The 16,601-nt window shown below is 38.1% G+C and overlaps 1 protein-coding gene across 1 annotated transcript; it reads left to right on the top strand.

Moving 5' to 3' along the window:
* Nucleotides 1-11,054: 11,054 nt before the first annotated feature.
* LOC140231618 (uncharacterized) lies at nucleotides 11,055-15,512 on the top strand. The gene is made up of 4 exons (XM_072311768.1): nucleotides 11,055-11,394; nucleotides 12,986-13,115; nucleotides 14,323-14,390; nucleotides 15,259-15,512. The coding sequence occupies exons 1-4, from the start codon at nucleotides 11,055-11,057 to the stop codon at nucleotides 15,510-15,512; spliced, it is 792 nt and encodes a 263-aa protein (XP_072167869.1).
* Nucleotides 15,513-16,601: the final 1,089 nt, after the last annotated feature.

The raw sequence follows: 16,601 nt of genomic DNA, 5'->3' as shown, positions 1-16,601 counted from the left end.
TAGGGAATATTTGTCTTTTTCTTTTGTATTTTGGGTGGATTTCTTCTTCAGTCTGGCTATAAAACAACTTAAAGAATGTTCCCATATTCATTATGCTTCGTTTAAGAATAGAGTATATCAGTGTAAAGGTTTTCATCAATGGCAACTTAATACGTCTTGATGGAAAAATAAAGGGGCGATCATTTCCGTTGTCCCCGTAAATATAGTACATCAGGTTTTGATTTACGGTGGTTTCGGTTCAAAACATTGCATTACATATTACATAGAAATAAGATGTTGAAGATAATTAGGTTGACTGAACAATACTGAAAGAATAGAATGTTTGTAATGCGTATGTACAAACGTTAATAATCTCTTGAGCAGTGGCGTATCTAGGGGGGGGGGGCAAGGGGGGCACGTGCCCCGGGCGCCACTCCTTGGGGGCGCAAAAAAACGGAAAAAAAAAACGAAGAAGAAGAAAAAAAAAAGAAAAGGAGAAGAAGAAGGGGAAAAAAAAACTCGCCCGGAAGGAGGGAGGGGCAGAAAACCAAATCAAACAAGATAAAAACAAAATATGATGATGACGCGGACAAAATGACAATGTTTATTGTGTTCACACAAAAATTCCATGTTCTGTGAGCTGAAATACAAAAATTTTTGGCTCGCTCGCCAAAATTTATATAAAAAAGAAGGTAAGAACAAAACGTGATGATGACAAAATGACAGTGTCTATTGTGTTCACACATGTCATTTCATATTAAGCAGGCAAAATGTTTCACGGAGCAGCGGCTGCCATTTCTTTCGTTCTGAAGCGATCGCCAATTGGATCAAAAGAAGGCGCAAACGGTTTCGAACATAAGGGGGGGGGGGCGCAAAAAAACCCGAATCAAACAAGATAACAACAAAACGTAATGATGACGCGGAAATATACAAATTTCGGCTCACTCGCTCGTACTAATTTAGAGTATTTTTTCAAGTCCTCAGTTTGTTGGTATAAATCGTTATCTATAAGGCCGTCACTATATCTTGATTAGAATTGTAAGATTTAATAAGCAAAAAATGAAAAGAGTTTCATAATTTGTAAGCTGAAATACAAAAATTTTCGGCTCGCTCGCTGCGCTCGCTCGCCAAAATTTGTATATTTATAAAAAAGAGAAGAAGATAAGAACAAAACGTGACGATGACGCGGACAAAATGATAATGTCTATTGTGTTCACTCATGTCATTTTATATTTAGCAGGAAAAATGTTACACGGAGCAGCGACTGCAATTTCATTCGTTCTGAAGCGATCGCCGATTGGATCAAAAGAGGACGCCAACGGTTTCGAACATACGGGGGGGGGGGGCGGCGCAAAAAAAAAATAAAAAAGATAAGAAAAAAACGTAATGATGACGCAGAAATATACAAATTTCGGCTCACTCGCTCGTACTAATTTAGAGTATTTTTTCAAGCCCTCAGTTTGTTGGTATAAATCGTTATCTATAAGGTCGTCACTATAATTGTGAGATTTAATATGCAAAAAATGAAAAGAATTCCATGTTTTGTAAGCTGAAATACAAACATTTTCGGCTCGCTCGCTGCGCTCGCTCGCCAAAATTTATATAAGAAAAGATAAGAACAATACGTGATGATGACGAGGACATATACAAATTTCAGCTCACTAATTTTGAATATCTTTTATAGTCCTCAGTTTTTTGGTATAAATCGTTATCTATAAGGCCGTCACTATATCTTGATTAGAATTGTAAGATTTGGTAAGCAAAAAATGACAAGAATTCCATGTTTTGTAAGCTGAAATACAAAAATTTTCGGCTCGCTCGCTGCGCTCGCTCGCCAAAATCTATCAAAATTCATTACATTTAAATCACCCTCAAAAGATCCCTTTTTAAGTGCTTGAAAAGGCATCATGTGGACTTTATTTAAAGTCCCTACCGGGATGGTGTTGGGGTTGAACACTTTTTTCAGAAATTAGGGGCGCAATTTTTGTACTTGCCCCGGGCGCCGTTTTCCCTAGGTACGCCACTGCTCTTGAGTGAGTGCAATACGTTGATATATTATGAAATGAAGTCTAAAGAAGAATGAACTAGGGTTTAGAAAATGCAGTTACGACGAAAAATGTATCTTTAGGGTTTTAATGGTACCAGCGCAGCACTTCCTCATTAAGTTATATTACTATTCTTGTAGTAAAGGAAGTTTATGATTGTAAATTAAGAGGAAGAATAACCTGTTTTGTTCTTTATGTAAAGATAGTAATTGGGAATATTATTACAATAACCATTTTATTATTTTTACGACGTTTTAAGTCATGACAGTTCATTGCCTGTTTATCAAGAGCTTTGGTGTTAAATAGAAATACTCTGTATTGGGATGAAATTTTGCTTTGATGAACATTGTGCGAATAATGTAAAATGATAGATATCCCAGTTCAAATATATATTTACATGATATTCATATCATGTAAATTTTTGTGAATCGATCTGCACAACTCAGTCACTGCCATTTCACTTTTATAAAGCGTTAGTGTCTGGAGTCTTGAATCGCTCAATGCGAGTTTGAAAACAAAACAGGATCAAAATTTACTACAATGTTATATTGGTTGGGGTTTTTTACGTTTTGTCATTTATTCAGTTTTCTTTTAGCAGGGTAGCCCTTTCAGCTCACTCGGAACTGCTCTGCCAAGGGACCCTGCATCACGGACAAAGTACAATTTGAGTTTTAAAAAAACAAGGTTACAAACACGGTGACAAAGAGGGAACATAAAATATAAGTTCATATAGAGCGTACAAGAGAAAAGGATTGTACACAAGCCAATGAAACAAAAATGGAACGAAAAAAAAAATACAATCAAATCCGGGAGAGATTGTCTGGTATTGTCTTGTCTCGTCCCGTCTCGTCTTCGATCCTGTCTGACATGTGTGTGGTTTGGTTTAAACTGTTTTCATGAGCAATTGTGCATATTTTACATTGTATTTTTGTGTCTGCTATAGACTTTAATTTCATTTTGGTCATGTTGGTTGGAATTTGAATATGAAAAAAAGGCATTATCATGGAAGACGTAAAAACAAGGAGATGCGATCTTCTGTGGAGATATTAATAGATTGGATGTGTTTGCATAGTTCCATAGCAGTAAAAATCATTTCCTTGATAAGAGAGCTAGCGGTGATTAAGATACAGTTTTTCTATCCTTTTTTATCGTTGTTCAGAACAAAATGACTTTGTCAGATTGGCATAAATTATGAATTATATTTGCTTACTTGGTTTTCTTATAATTAACAAATTCACTGGGTTGGAATGTTAAAAACCCTTTTGAAGACAATATGGAGTATCAGTGTAGTAGCATTGCAAATAGAAGTATTTCTCCGAAGTGTGAACGAACAGTGGTCCTTATGTGAGCTGACTTTTGGTGGATGGCACCGTGGTATAGTAGGCCTGTCAAGTCGCGAAGCTATAAGTGATTAAATAGCTTTTGTTTATTTTTTTCGAAATATTTTATTTATTGTGAATCGATTTAATAGTTTTAAGGGAGTGTTTTGTTTGTTGCCCTTTGTAATTCAATATTTATAATAACAGAGCAATATGCATCTCCTTTAAAAACAAACAAACAAACAGACAATAGTTTGTAATGAGCTCATCAATCAAATCATCATGAGCTTGTAATACAGTCTGAGAGTGTTCAGATTGCAACACGCATCCCAATCAAGTACAATACGACTATATAGTAATTAACATCTTGGTACCATTACCCGAATGGAGAAGCGTATCTGGAAGAAGCGCGAATGAATTTTGCATTCAGATGTACGAGTAAACAGAAAATGTCAAAAAGATCCTCGATGAGCAAAGGTAGTGTTTCAAAACATTTTAGCATAAGAATTTGTTTTCCAGTTTTTGAAATAGCTTGCAGAGATTCCTTTGATACTGGTCTCACGAGAGGTAGATGGGAGCTTACGTTTAGGGTTGCAAGTACCTCATATTCATTGTAAGTGCATTGGTGCTAAAACGAAACGTTTATTGCAGGCAATTCCTTAGGTCCGGTACGTTTGACGTCTCAAGAGTCTAGATACATTGTGTTTTGTTTCTATTTATATTGTTTATGTTTTTTGGTCGCAATGAAGCTTGTTGATCTTATTCTTGTTTGAAAAATTCACCCAAGCACAACGGCAAGGAAATGTTATTAACGTTGTGATATTGTACGTCGTAGTTCGTCATATCAACCGATTTGTATTTCTCAACAAGTTACCATGAGCAACGCCCATCGACGTATATAATTTGTATTATAATGTGCGTATCTAACTTATGGTTCTTTCTTCTTTGTTTTTCGTCTCCTTTCTATTGACGTGCAAATTCGAGCATGTAATACAGACTTTCACTCTCACAGTGACCACCCCACAGAGTCTTCTTTGCGGTCAACTTCTGGTCCTCGTTTGTTGAGGAATATCATTAATCATTATCGTCATTAACCATGATCTACTAGTATTTCGGGCTACAACTATGAGTGTGTGTCGATATATATGTGTTCTGAATGGTCAAGTGATACTGTGAAATAGATTGCATTATAAAAGGATATCCATGATGTTACGTAGTTCATTTGACTTTCTTTGGAAACATAAATCTGAGAGCTGAGGAAAAAAAATCCAGTGTGTGTGCTTAAGATCGTTTGTGACTTTGCAATATTCAGCATTATCCTCGAAGTTCGCTTTATACCGTCAGAACGTACTGTAACTACATGTACTGTAAAGAAGGCGAGGGAAGGAATGTGCAACCTCTGTGGTTACAATGGTTACTGAATGATAATGTCGATGAGGAGCATTTTGTCGATGAGGAGCATTTTGTATAGGAAAAACAATCAAATCGTTCTATTTAATCAATTTAGTATAACATCATTCCTTAGTTATTTCTTTAATGGTTTGTTTTCATTAGCTTATAAACCAATTAATGCTTAATCAAAACAAAACATCAGCCACGGCTGGCAAAAGCTCTGAGTTCTTCGCTGCTGAAGTGATGTGTTTAATCACATGCATGACATGCATGGTTGCCAAAGTTCCACTGTACCTTGACAGCATGAAAAAAACCATGGAGATATTTAAAGTGCAAGAGACAATCAAAGTTTTTGTAGAGTAAGCCCTAGTGTTTGCGTGGTAAGTCATAAGTGATTCGTGTTAAATTTGGTCAAGAGTAACCAAACATAATCTTTACTTTTCTCTATCTCTCTCTCTCTCTCTCTCTCCTGCTTTTCTTGTTTTGTATGACGAAAAAAGCATTTCGAATACTCAGTGGGCTGAAAAGTCGAATTTTTGGGATGGTTTTTGTCAGTTAATCGACCTTAAGGCATTTTAGAAGTTTCTTTGGGCAATCCTTGTTTCAACTTGTTATGCCATTCGTGTGGAGAAAACGCGATTTGCACACTTCCCACATTCATGATAACAATGCACAGAAGAGAATTGCCTGCCAGACAAATTTAATAAAAGGACTGTGCCGTAGAAATGTTGTGCTATTATCACATCGGGGTAACCACCACTTTACACGGAACGCTATATACATCTATATACAGAGACATGCACAGAGTCCGAAGGCCACTCTTAATGTGATATCGAAACGTCAGAATACGTCCTGTCATGTTGGCATGCCGCCATCTCGTTGACACGGTTGATGGACAATGCCTTTTCAAGGCGTCAGTCAATAAATGCAGTGATCATTTGCTGTTCCGATCAGCTTTTCCCCTCTTTTTTTAACCTACACTATTCTGTTGCCCTTTCTTGCATCCGTGCAACAATGGCTCTATAACTATACACAGTATTTACATTTTACAAACCTTGGCACATGATTGAACTCTAACTGTAGTGTGCAGATGGTGCTAAATTAGACGGTTTCCATGATGTACTCAAGTTCTACTGTATGCCTTGTTCACAAAACAAACAACATCAAAGCTTGTGAGAGGCTTACCCAAAATTACATTATTTCTCTTTTTTTTTTTAAAGAGGAGTGGTGATATTCTCGTGTTAAGTCAGACGTGAGTAGTATACAGTGGCGTATCTGGGGGGGGGGGGGCAAGGGGGGCACGTGCCCCGGGCGCCACTCCTTGGGGGCGCAAAAAATGAAAAAAAAAAACGAAGAAGAAGAAATAAAAAAAAAGAAAAAAAAACGAAGAAGAAGAAGAAAAAGAAGAAGAAGAAGAAGTAAAAAAAACTCGCCCGGAAGGGGGAGGGAGAGTGGTGGGGGGGGGGGGGCAGAAAACCAAATCAAACAAGATAAAAACAAAACATGATGATGACGCGGACAAAATGACAATGTTCGTGTTCACACAAAAATTCCATGTTCTGTGAGTTGAAATACACAAATTTTCGGCTCGCTCGCTGCGCTCACTCGCCAAAATTTATACAAAAAAGAAGGTAAGAACAAAACGTGATGATGACAAAATGACATTTATATTTAGCAGGCAAAATGTTTCACGGAGCAGCGGCTGCAATTTCATTCGTTCTGAAGCGATTGCCAATTGGATTAAAAGAGGGCGTCAACGGTTTCGAACATGGGGGGGGGGCGCAAAAACAACAACAAATCAAACAAGATAAGAACAAAACGTAATGATGACGCGGAAATATACAAATTTCGGCTCACTCGCTCGTACTAATTTAGAGTATTTTTTCAAGTCCTCAGTTTGTTGGTATAAATCGTTATCTATAAGGTCGTCACTATAATTGTGAGATTTAATAAGCAAAAAATGATAAGAATTCCATGTTTTGTAAGCTGAAATACAAAAATTTTCGGCTCGCTCGCTGCGCTCGCTCGCCAAAATTTATATATAAATAAAAAAAGATAAGAACAATACGTGATAATGACGAGGACATTTACCTATTTCGGCTCACTCGCGCGCACTAATTTAGAATATTTTTTAAAGTCCTCAGTTTTTTTGGTATAAATCGATATCTATAAGGCTGTCACTATATCTTGATTAGAATTGTAAGATTTGGTAAGCAAAAAATGACAAGAATTCCATGTTTTGTAAGCTGAAATACAAAAATTTTCGCCTCGCTCGCCAAAATCTATCAAAATTCATTACATTTAAATCACCCTCAAAAGATCCCTTTTAAGTGCTTGAAAAAGCATCATGTGGACTTTGTTTAAAGTCCCTACCGGGATGAGGTTGGGGTTGAACACTTTTTCAGAAATTAGGGGCGCAATTTTCGTGCTTGCCCCGGGGCGCCGTTTTCCCTAGATACGCCACTGGTAGTATAAACATTGTGGATGCTAAACAAAGCACTGTCAGTATTTGATTCTGAAGTTATTTGCTCTTAATACGTCGAGGATTGTCAGTTCATATTGAGCAAGCATTTGATATTGATATACCTTACAGCCAGACGTATAGCGTGAAACGGTTGATTTTACAACGCATTTCCTTCTCAAACTGTTTGATGGACTGACGTCAATAATCATTTACTCATTGTCCACCTGCTGTCGTAAGTTCTTCATAAGTGTAACAAACTCATTGCAGTGTGTCATAATAGCACGGTCATTCTTTGGTGACGAGAGCCTTGCAGTGTAATTTGCACTACACCACACTCCACATTTGAGCATTGTAATTGGAGCATAATCATCCATGACAGACAAAATCAAAGGAACCATATGCTACGTCATGTGGTGAAAAGTAACCAGGTGTTCAAGGTATGGCGAAACAATGACATGAATGATACCGTGTTAATCCAGTATATCAATCGAAAGAATCTATAATGATTGCTCACTATATTTCCCAAACATACTTTAGAACCTCATAAATCATAAAGGGATCCTGAATGTTGTTGTTTTTTTTTAACTGTTCTTTTTAGCTAGCAGTTTTCTTTTTCACAAAATCCTTCGTGGTGTTGTGCTAGGCTGACATCTATCTATATGAGTAACGCTATCCACATACCAACACAATTCAGAGCTGGTCACTATTCTATGATAGTCTGAGTAACGCTATCCACATACCAACACAATTCAGAGCTGGTCACTATTCTATGATAGTCTGAGTAACGCTATCCACATACCAACACAATTCAGAGCTGGTCACTATTCTATGATAGTCTGAGTAACGCTATTCACATACCAACACAATTCAGAGCTGGTCACTATATGATAGTCTGAGTAACGCTATTCACATACCAACACAATTCAGAGCTGGTCACTATATGATAGTCTGAGTAACGCTATTCACATACCAACACAATTCAGAGCTGGTCACTATATGATAGTCTGAGTATTCAACGCTATTCACATACCAACACAATTCAGAGCTGGTCACTATATGATAGTCTGAGTAACGCTATTCACATACCAAAACAATTCAGAGCTGGTCACTATATGATAGTCTGAGTAACGCTATTCACATACCAACACAATTCAGAGCTATAGTCTGGAACTTATACTTTCATTTCTCTCGTATCAGCCATGTGTTGGGTAACTGTTCCTTTCGGAGACTAACTTGATATAAATACGAGCACTTTAGGCGTCGATTGACATATATAGAAAACACCATAGCGTATTAAAACTTATGCAAGGGTCGAGTAGATTTGAAAAGAGAAACTCCTAATCGGCTTTTGAAGGAGTACAGTGTTCTTGAAAGCCACCCAAGCGTGTATACAGTACTTCCTTGTCCGCAGATATTCAGTGCAAACCTTTTCAACTCGACAGGTAAACTGAAACCCAAATGTACATACTATGCGGATTGAGGGAAACGACATATACACCTGTATTATAGTAGATAAACACGTAGCGAAAGTTCGAGGAAAACCTGACAATCTGTTACAGCCATCGCTGGATCAGACGACTGCTACATTTCGTGACGTCACTCACTAAAGACAACGCTAATTATAAAGAAATTATATACGACTTCTCTATGGAAATAAAAATCAACATACATTTACTTTTCTAGCTTAATGATGAGCACTTTGACTTACTAGTAACTCTTTCTGAAAGGAGGACGGGGGTAATAATGCCTCTAACATTACAGTAACAATTAGTCGAAGAAATGTATACTTTTGCCAGGACATTGAAAGAGAGAGCGAATTGTAGCAGGGGGAAGGAAGTCTCCTTTACTGCTGTCAGAGCACGAGTCCTGATTACTGTGTACTGTGTACATGTAAACTCTCTTTTGTCAATGCACCTGGCTCGGCGGTGCCGAGCATGACTTCCAAGGAGAGTATAGCAGTAGTAGCTCTTTCTCCATCTGTCTTTGGTAACGTCTCTCTTTTTGTCTTACACACCCTTATCATATTTGCGGGGAATCCCGGGCACTCGTTCAGTTGCACAATGTCTCTCAGAGTCGGGATTTACCTCAAACGTTCCATGTACACCAAGATGACGACACATATCATGGATTGAACCAGGGAGGTGAGAACCAAACCCAAAGGGAAGTGTGGATTGAGTGAAAGCAGCGACATTAGTAGAACACATCAATGAAAGTTTGAGGAAAATCGGACAATCGATGCAAAAATTATGAATTTTTAAAGTTTTGGTGTTGAAACCTCCGGTTGAGGAGACTACTTGAATTTATGACATCCTGTGTAGACAACAATTATAAAGAAAATATAAGGGAAATTAAACATGATTTCATTTTTCTAGCATAATGAAAGAGCACTTGACTAGCCGCTCTCAGAAAGCAGGGGAAATGATTACTACCCTTAACATATGTCATGATCAAGTTGATGAAATGTGTGATTTTCATGAAAAATAATTTTTTTTTTGGTGGAATTTCCTTTATATTTTCTTCTTTTTTTTTTTGTCCACACATGATGTTATGAACTCTTGTATATGTAGTCTCCTTATCCATCGGTGGATCCAATGTGCATACAATGTGCATACTTTCCTACTGTCATAATCATAGGCGGTAGCTTAGGTGTACATAGTATCTATCTCTACCGTGGGTATGCTCAATTTGTATACCGATATATCGTTCTTCTTTCAATCATTGTTGTTCATATCATGATTTTTTTTTTGTGTTTACTAATTGTTTACAAATTTTGTTCTACAAAAATATATTCAGAACATATTGTAGCAGGAACAACATTCAAAAGATATGTAAAACATTAGAAAAGACATTTTGTCATCTTATCCAAGAAAATAGTATCTAACATGTCTTACATCAACGTAAATGATCAAACATCATAATATTATTGGTATGTATCTAGGTATATGTAAACAGTGAATGCAACTAATAACACTGAAATGAATTATAACCAGCGTTTCGATTCTTGGGGAATTTTCAGCGCCACACAAGAATTTTTTTTCTTTCAAGTGTTTAAGATTGCCAATTCGTTTAATATGTGCCTAAATACTAAATGGGCTCGTAAATTGACTATTTTCAGCCATAGTTCGGTTCTTCTATATGGCAATTAAATTGCCAATTAATAACTGCAGAAAATATACGTTAAAAACCGCAGCTGCGCTGCAACATTGTAAGCCTCACCACACTGGAAAGGACATTCCCAGGTACTTGGCAACCCCAGGCAGAGGGCATGTATGCCATGTCTGTGAATGTGTGGTATGTACTGTGTCTACACGGCTCTCGTACTGCCGTGAGTTCCTGTGTACTGCTCACTTCCTGAATGTCGTGGTAATCGCGGTCAGCGGTTGTGGTCCATAGTACAGGGTCTGTTGGGATTTTGTCTGTCAGTGCTTTGTTCCTGAAAGTGATAAAGGCATAAGAAATGTCCAGTGTCATTATTAGAAGACTTCACTTTGGGACGAATACATAGCACTGGACATCGCCGTGCAACCTCACAGGCCGTAAAAAAGCGTTGCGGTACAGATCATCTTGCGAAATTCCCCGTAGCGGTGAGCTGTGGGAAAACCCAGTGCCTAAAAATAGCAGCAGATTGAGAGAATGGATTGCGTTGGTTCTGCGTCGTTCTGTCAATGTTCAAGAGATCGAAGATTCGCATTTCGGCGGCGACCCGTACCTGGGCTTAAATGCTATAATAGTGATTAGAGAGAGTTCATGCGACGTTTTGTTTGGATTATTTCTCATCTTTCAGAGCTTACATTGCTGGAGAGTCAGTTTTCTCGTCCGATCATAACTTATTATCCCTAACATATTTTATTGATCATGGCGCATAGTAGAATTCAGGAGTTGCGGAGTGCCATATTCAGTTACCAGCCAGGATCAACCATGCGAACAGCAAGGCAAAGGCCGCAACACCCACCGGCACGCCTTCGCATAGGTCTGTTTGGTCCACCAGGCGTTGGCAAGTCGGCTTTCATCAACTCTGTTCTGTACGCCACGGGAGAGACGTGGGACAACCAAGCCCCCGAAGGGTTTGCTGAGGAAGCCTCGAAGACCCGGGCACTCAACTCCTATGACATCTCGGACTTCATCAGCCTGGTCGACAACCGAGGCATGCGTAGCCTCGGAGGCAACTTCATGGTCGAACTGGGCAATCAAGTTGGTAGGTTTTTTTTACACGGTATATGCATAGCAGTTCAATGTCGGACATACTGTAAGATGATACAGTTCAGAAACATGTATTTCGCATAGAATGTTTTATAAATTTTTGAATTGTGTTATGACATGATGGTCTCATGACGCATGAAAATCTGGCATTGATGAAACTGTTGCCAATTCATAGTTCGATCTGCTCTATTCATTAAGCCAACGTGAATATGAAGAAAATTTGCCCTTCGACCTCAAACTGCAGGCAAGTTAACCTTTGCTCCTCTAATGCAAACTTAAAAATCAAATTTGCCAGAGTTTATCCTGAATCTAAATGTAGCTGTCTGCTCTTGCATCAGCATGGAGAATGATAGTCAATACAATGTAAGCTATGGCTTGGTTATAATCGTAGCTATGAAATCTAATTCTAGATTTAGTAACAAAAGATATTTAAAAAGCTGGAGCCTGAATAAATACACATGGGACTATAAATGTAAACATCCACAACAGTCTTCTCTGACATTAAATAAAATTCCATGGCAATTTTACTTGTATGCCCTCTGCCCTATGACTTTCAGGAATAGCTATAAGATTGCATACCTGACGGATGAAATCGATGTCAGTTGACATTTATAGTGTCAATAATCATAAAAGCATAGTTAAAAGTTATTATTTTAGGGGTTATAAGAAAGGCTTCTTTATTTCTGATCTTCGTACAATTAAAAATGATTTTTTTATAAACAAACCAATATTTTAGCATTATAAAATTCAGTATAAGTTTGTCTGTTTTTACAAAGTTTCAAGCACTGATACGTACTAGGGGTTCAACGTTTTATTGTTTAATTCATTTCAAAAGGGACAATTATTCTGTGAAGGTTTGTGTAAGGGCCAATCATAGCCACTGGAGATTATATAAGGTGATGTAATGACATTTATTGCCCCATCTATACATGCCGGCCATTGCATGCTGTGTTGTGACTACATTTCTGTATAATGAGCACGTAATTCAAACTAAAAAATCAATTTGCATATTTCATGTTTTCTTATTTTATGCATTCAAGTCACCTTAAGCATGAAGTGGCATCTCGGTTTCTTGAGAAGTATATGTTCCAATGTTTTTGTCGGCAATTTCACTTCGCGCATGAGCAGAAAAATTGTCATTTGTATCAACAGGCATGATGGTAAATTTACTGAGATAAGCATCTGTGATATGATGATTATTCATGAAATCCTCATAGATGATACTTCCCAGCACAGCCACGTAACAGAAAGCCTGGTATCGTTTAGTATTAATAGGAAAGGCTTGAAAACTGCGATACATTCAATGCAAAATAATCAAATGAATGCTTCCATTTTACCTGGTCTACGCAAGTTCATTCTTTGTTTGAGCATGAGTGATGAATTTCATAAATTGTGACGTCGGGCAGGCTATTGCAGTATGTCGTTTTGAAAAAAGAAAAAAAAAAGAAAAAGGTGAAGCGCCTAATCAACTGAGAAAAAAGGGGGCTCATGTGTACCACTGTGCACATGAGCTAACTCCGAACTGAATCTTTGAACTGGCTCTTTAATATTATGAATAAGGAAAGTTGTGATGTTCATTTGCGCAGCCGGTGTGTACGGCGAAGGACACGAGGTCGAATGGGACAGCGGCTTCTATAAGAGGTTGGTGTCGGGACTGAAGAGAACTTTTCTTTCGTCTCAGGACTGCGAAATTCACACCTGTGTTCTCGTCGTTAGGTAAATATTTCATCATATACATTATAATTTTCTTTTTCTTTTTCTGCTATTATTTTGTTTTGTTTTTTTCATTATCATCATTGTTAGTATTATCATTATTTGTTATTATTTGTTAGATTGGGAAATGTAAACAAAAGCACGTAGGTTTTTTTTTTTTCAGTTCGGAAGATCGCCTTTAACTTTATTCTTGTCGTTGTAGCCACCAGGGTACATTTCAAAGACTGTACCTTCTTATATTTAAAAAACAGACGTGAAATGTGTGCGAGCTTCCGTTTGTGTGTTTGCTATTTAACTGTTCATAGCAAGTTTATGCAATAGACCGATTCTGTGATATTCAGATTTTATGGATGCTTTGTCCACATACCTGCCATTAGCAACTACAAAGCTTTGCCGGAGACTTGCCCTATATACCATATACATACCGAATACGGATATATTGTTATAGACGATCACATTAGGCGTAAATGAGCTGCCTTGAAGAAGGTTTGTGCTCTCTATATTTTCTAGGAAACAATTAGCCAGTAACTCCGGCTCCGTTTCCCTTTTCAGTGTATGGACTCCTTGATTTGACCCCTTATTGGAAAGCAAAAACAACAACAACAACCAGAGAAAAGTCGAACTCTAACAGCAATATAAAAAAAAAATGAGAAATGAAATGAACATAATGATTAATAGATTTCATGGTAGGACGGTCAATATGGAAAATACTAACCAAGTGATTTTTTGCTTGGTCAGTATTTACATCATCTGCAGCAGCGTTTCAATTCCAAAATGCGAAAGTCGCTCTTAGAATGAGTGGAATTTACCTCTAATGTTTCCGGCAGCTCATCAGCCAATCAAGAAAACATTTTTCCAGTGATCTCCATGCAATCCCCAAGTGTAATTCATAGCTTACCTAGCTCTTGATATGGTTTCGATGTAATTTCCTTCTAGCGGATCAAATGACAGAACTGCGTGATCAATAATAAATCAATTCTACTTTGAAACAGTTGCCTCAAAGAACTCACTTCAGAGACGCCAAAAGACCCTCAACTTTCGTAAATGTCCAATGATTTTCGATTTTATCAATTAAGAGGGAACACTCCATAAAAGAATGCAACCACACATTATAGGTTATTTTTTGTTGTACTTACACCTTCCATTTGTAGGATCGAAAGTATTTCCGGATAAGGGAAAAAATGAATTTATGTATCGTTTTCTCTTACAGCGCAAGGAGTCTAAATATGCAGCCGCAAGATCTAAGAGAGCTTGTGACTACAATTCAACAGATGACAGGTACGTATTTTGATGAAAGACTGTCTTCATTTTGAGAATGGGTCTCTCATTTTATTTCCCCTTATCTTTCATAATCATCTATAAGGTTGCCTATGAGTTTACGACGCGGAAGGAATACAATTCTTATCATTGCTTTATCTCATGCAGTGGCATTATATATATCATATGAAGTGTCTATGTCTATGAACTCTTTGAATTTTGAAAGGGCTTAATTCGACAAGAATTTTGATTTACAGTTTCTGCGTACAGAAAATTAGGTAGAGAACAGCTCCAAATAAGGCTACCCAAGATCATTTAATCTTGGATATTACTACATGTACGGAAAAAAAAGAGGGAGAAAAAGAGTTGGTTAACAACAGAAGTGAAATGTCTAAGTCAAATGTCGCTGAACTTTAGCTTTAACTGACACTTTCCAATGTTAACTTAGTTAAGAAGGTGTCATGTGAATAATGTTGTAATGCACAGGTGTGAGTGTGTCGGTGGAGATGCAGTGTGCTCAAGGGTATATACAATCGTGCAACATTGCGAATACTTGAGAGTGAGCTTCATCTCCACTTGAACGTCTGATCACGAACTGAAACCTGACTCATTTCACCAGCTGTTCACCGCTTCTGCTTGGCCGTATTCTTGATCCCATTCTGTAAAAATTTGATGTTGAGGACTGATATAAATTGGAAATATATTTCGTGTGCAAATAGAGTCTAAGGTTAATCCTCAAGGTGTGTGTGCAAGAGCAATGTACTTCGTCAACATGTTGCTGATGGGCTATCCATGTGGCGGAATATTTTAACTGTGTGAGAAAGTGGAGATATAAATGATAATCGACTGTTTGTTTGTTTGTTGTTTTTTTTTTGTTCACATTTACTAGGAGAACCCCCAATCGTGATCATCACAAACTGCCATAATCCACATGTCAGAAGGGATGTCGTGTCGACGTTCCGCGTCGGGCTACAGGAGATGGGCATCAACTACCTGTTCGAGATCGAGAACTACACCATCGAGTCGCACTTCTTCGACGACAAGAAACACATCGACGCGCTGGAGGCACTACGACAGTGCCTGGTCGTCGGTGACCGTGTCATGAAGAACAAGGAGGCGAGCAGCAAATGCACGATTCTATGAGATGTCCACTCGAATGGCCGTAAATGCAGTCGTGTATTTTTTCTCAATGCCTGACATGTATTATCAATGCAGTTGTATTTCATGTCAACCTTCGGGTCGGCTGGAATAGAAGTGCATGAGAGATAATAGTACACTCGGGCACTCGGATGCTAGTCAGACTATGTCAGAAATTGTGCATGACAGAGCAAGCTTGATAATGATTATTATTAAAGTACACGCAATGTGGTAATGTTGATCCAAGGCTGCTTATGGCACTACCAAAGGGAAAACCACTCAACACCATCACCGATATCTTTCGGACTTCGCACGAAGGTTGACAATGCCACTTCTGGTGTGGTTTCCGCTGTTTCTTGGATCAAACCACATAAACGTTTCGTTGACCGTCACGTGACCTCATTGTGGATGGTACCTCACTGTAGCTGTTTCGCCTGTCCTTTGGGAGTCTATTGCAGGCAAAACTATTGCAATGAGAGGGCACCTACAACATTTAGTTTATTCCCCAATAACAGAGTAGTAACTACCTTTCTTCAAAGATTTCAGGATGTGTTCATTTCAACAACCACAAAAAACCAAGAGATAGCAAAAAGTAATGAGCATCCAAGTAACAACAGATCATACTTAATGACGACTGTGAGTAATTGTCCATGTATATTATAAGATCCCTTTCAACTCACTTGCTGCTTGTTTCATTGTGGGAGTCCTACGCAGTACCATCACAGGCTCCCGGGAAATCGAGAGTTTCCCTGACTGACATTGATTTTGTCAACATTACGTAGCAGCGTGTGATCTTAGAATGTTTAGTGTGCCATTATTCTTATTTTGGCTGTACTTACTGACTGTACATATCCTTGCATGTGGATCAAAATACTTCATTCACCAAGAACTTTCAGTGTTCCAAGTGCTCTTGTGAGTAATGAAATTTCACAGACTAGTAACAAACCGAAAAACTACTCTTGGGATAGTTTTAGAGATTCACGGCAAACCGTGTTGCTCTGCTTTTGTGCTATTTAATAGTGTGGCATCAACACGATGTGTCGGCAGGTAATACTGGTGCGACAGTCATGACAGTTATAAATGACAGATGCTTGA

This window comes from Diadema setosum, chromosome 8 (genome assembly GCF_964275005.1).
Source record: "Diadema setosum chromosome 8, eeDiaSeto1, whole genome shotgun sequence".
Taxonomy (NCBI): Eukaryota; Metazoa; Echinodermata; class Echinoidea; order Diadematoida; family Diadematidae; genus Diadema; species Diadema setosum.
Note: the sequence above shows the minus strand (reverse complement) of the source record. Positions and strands in the feature narration are given on the sequence as shown.

Coding starts and splice junctions, on each gene's coding strand:
- LOC140231618 (XM_072311768.1), top strand. CDS start 11,055: ATGGCGCATAGTAGAATTCAGGAGTTGCGGAGTGCCATATTCAGTTAC. Junction 11,395..12,985: donor CGAACTGGGCAATCAAGTTG/GTAGGTTTTTTT, acceptor TCATTTGCGCAG/CCGGTGTGTACGGCGAAGGA. Junction 13,116..14,322: donor ACCTGTGTTCTCGTCGTTAG/GTAAATATTTCA, acceptor TTTCTCTTACAG/CGCAAGGAGTCTAAATATGC.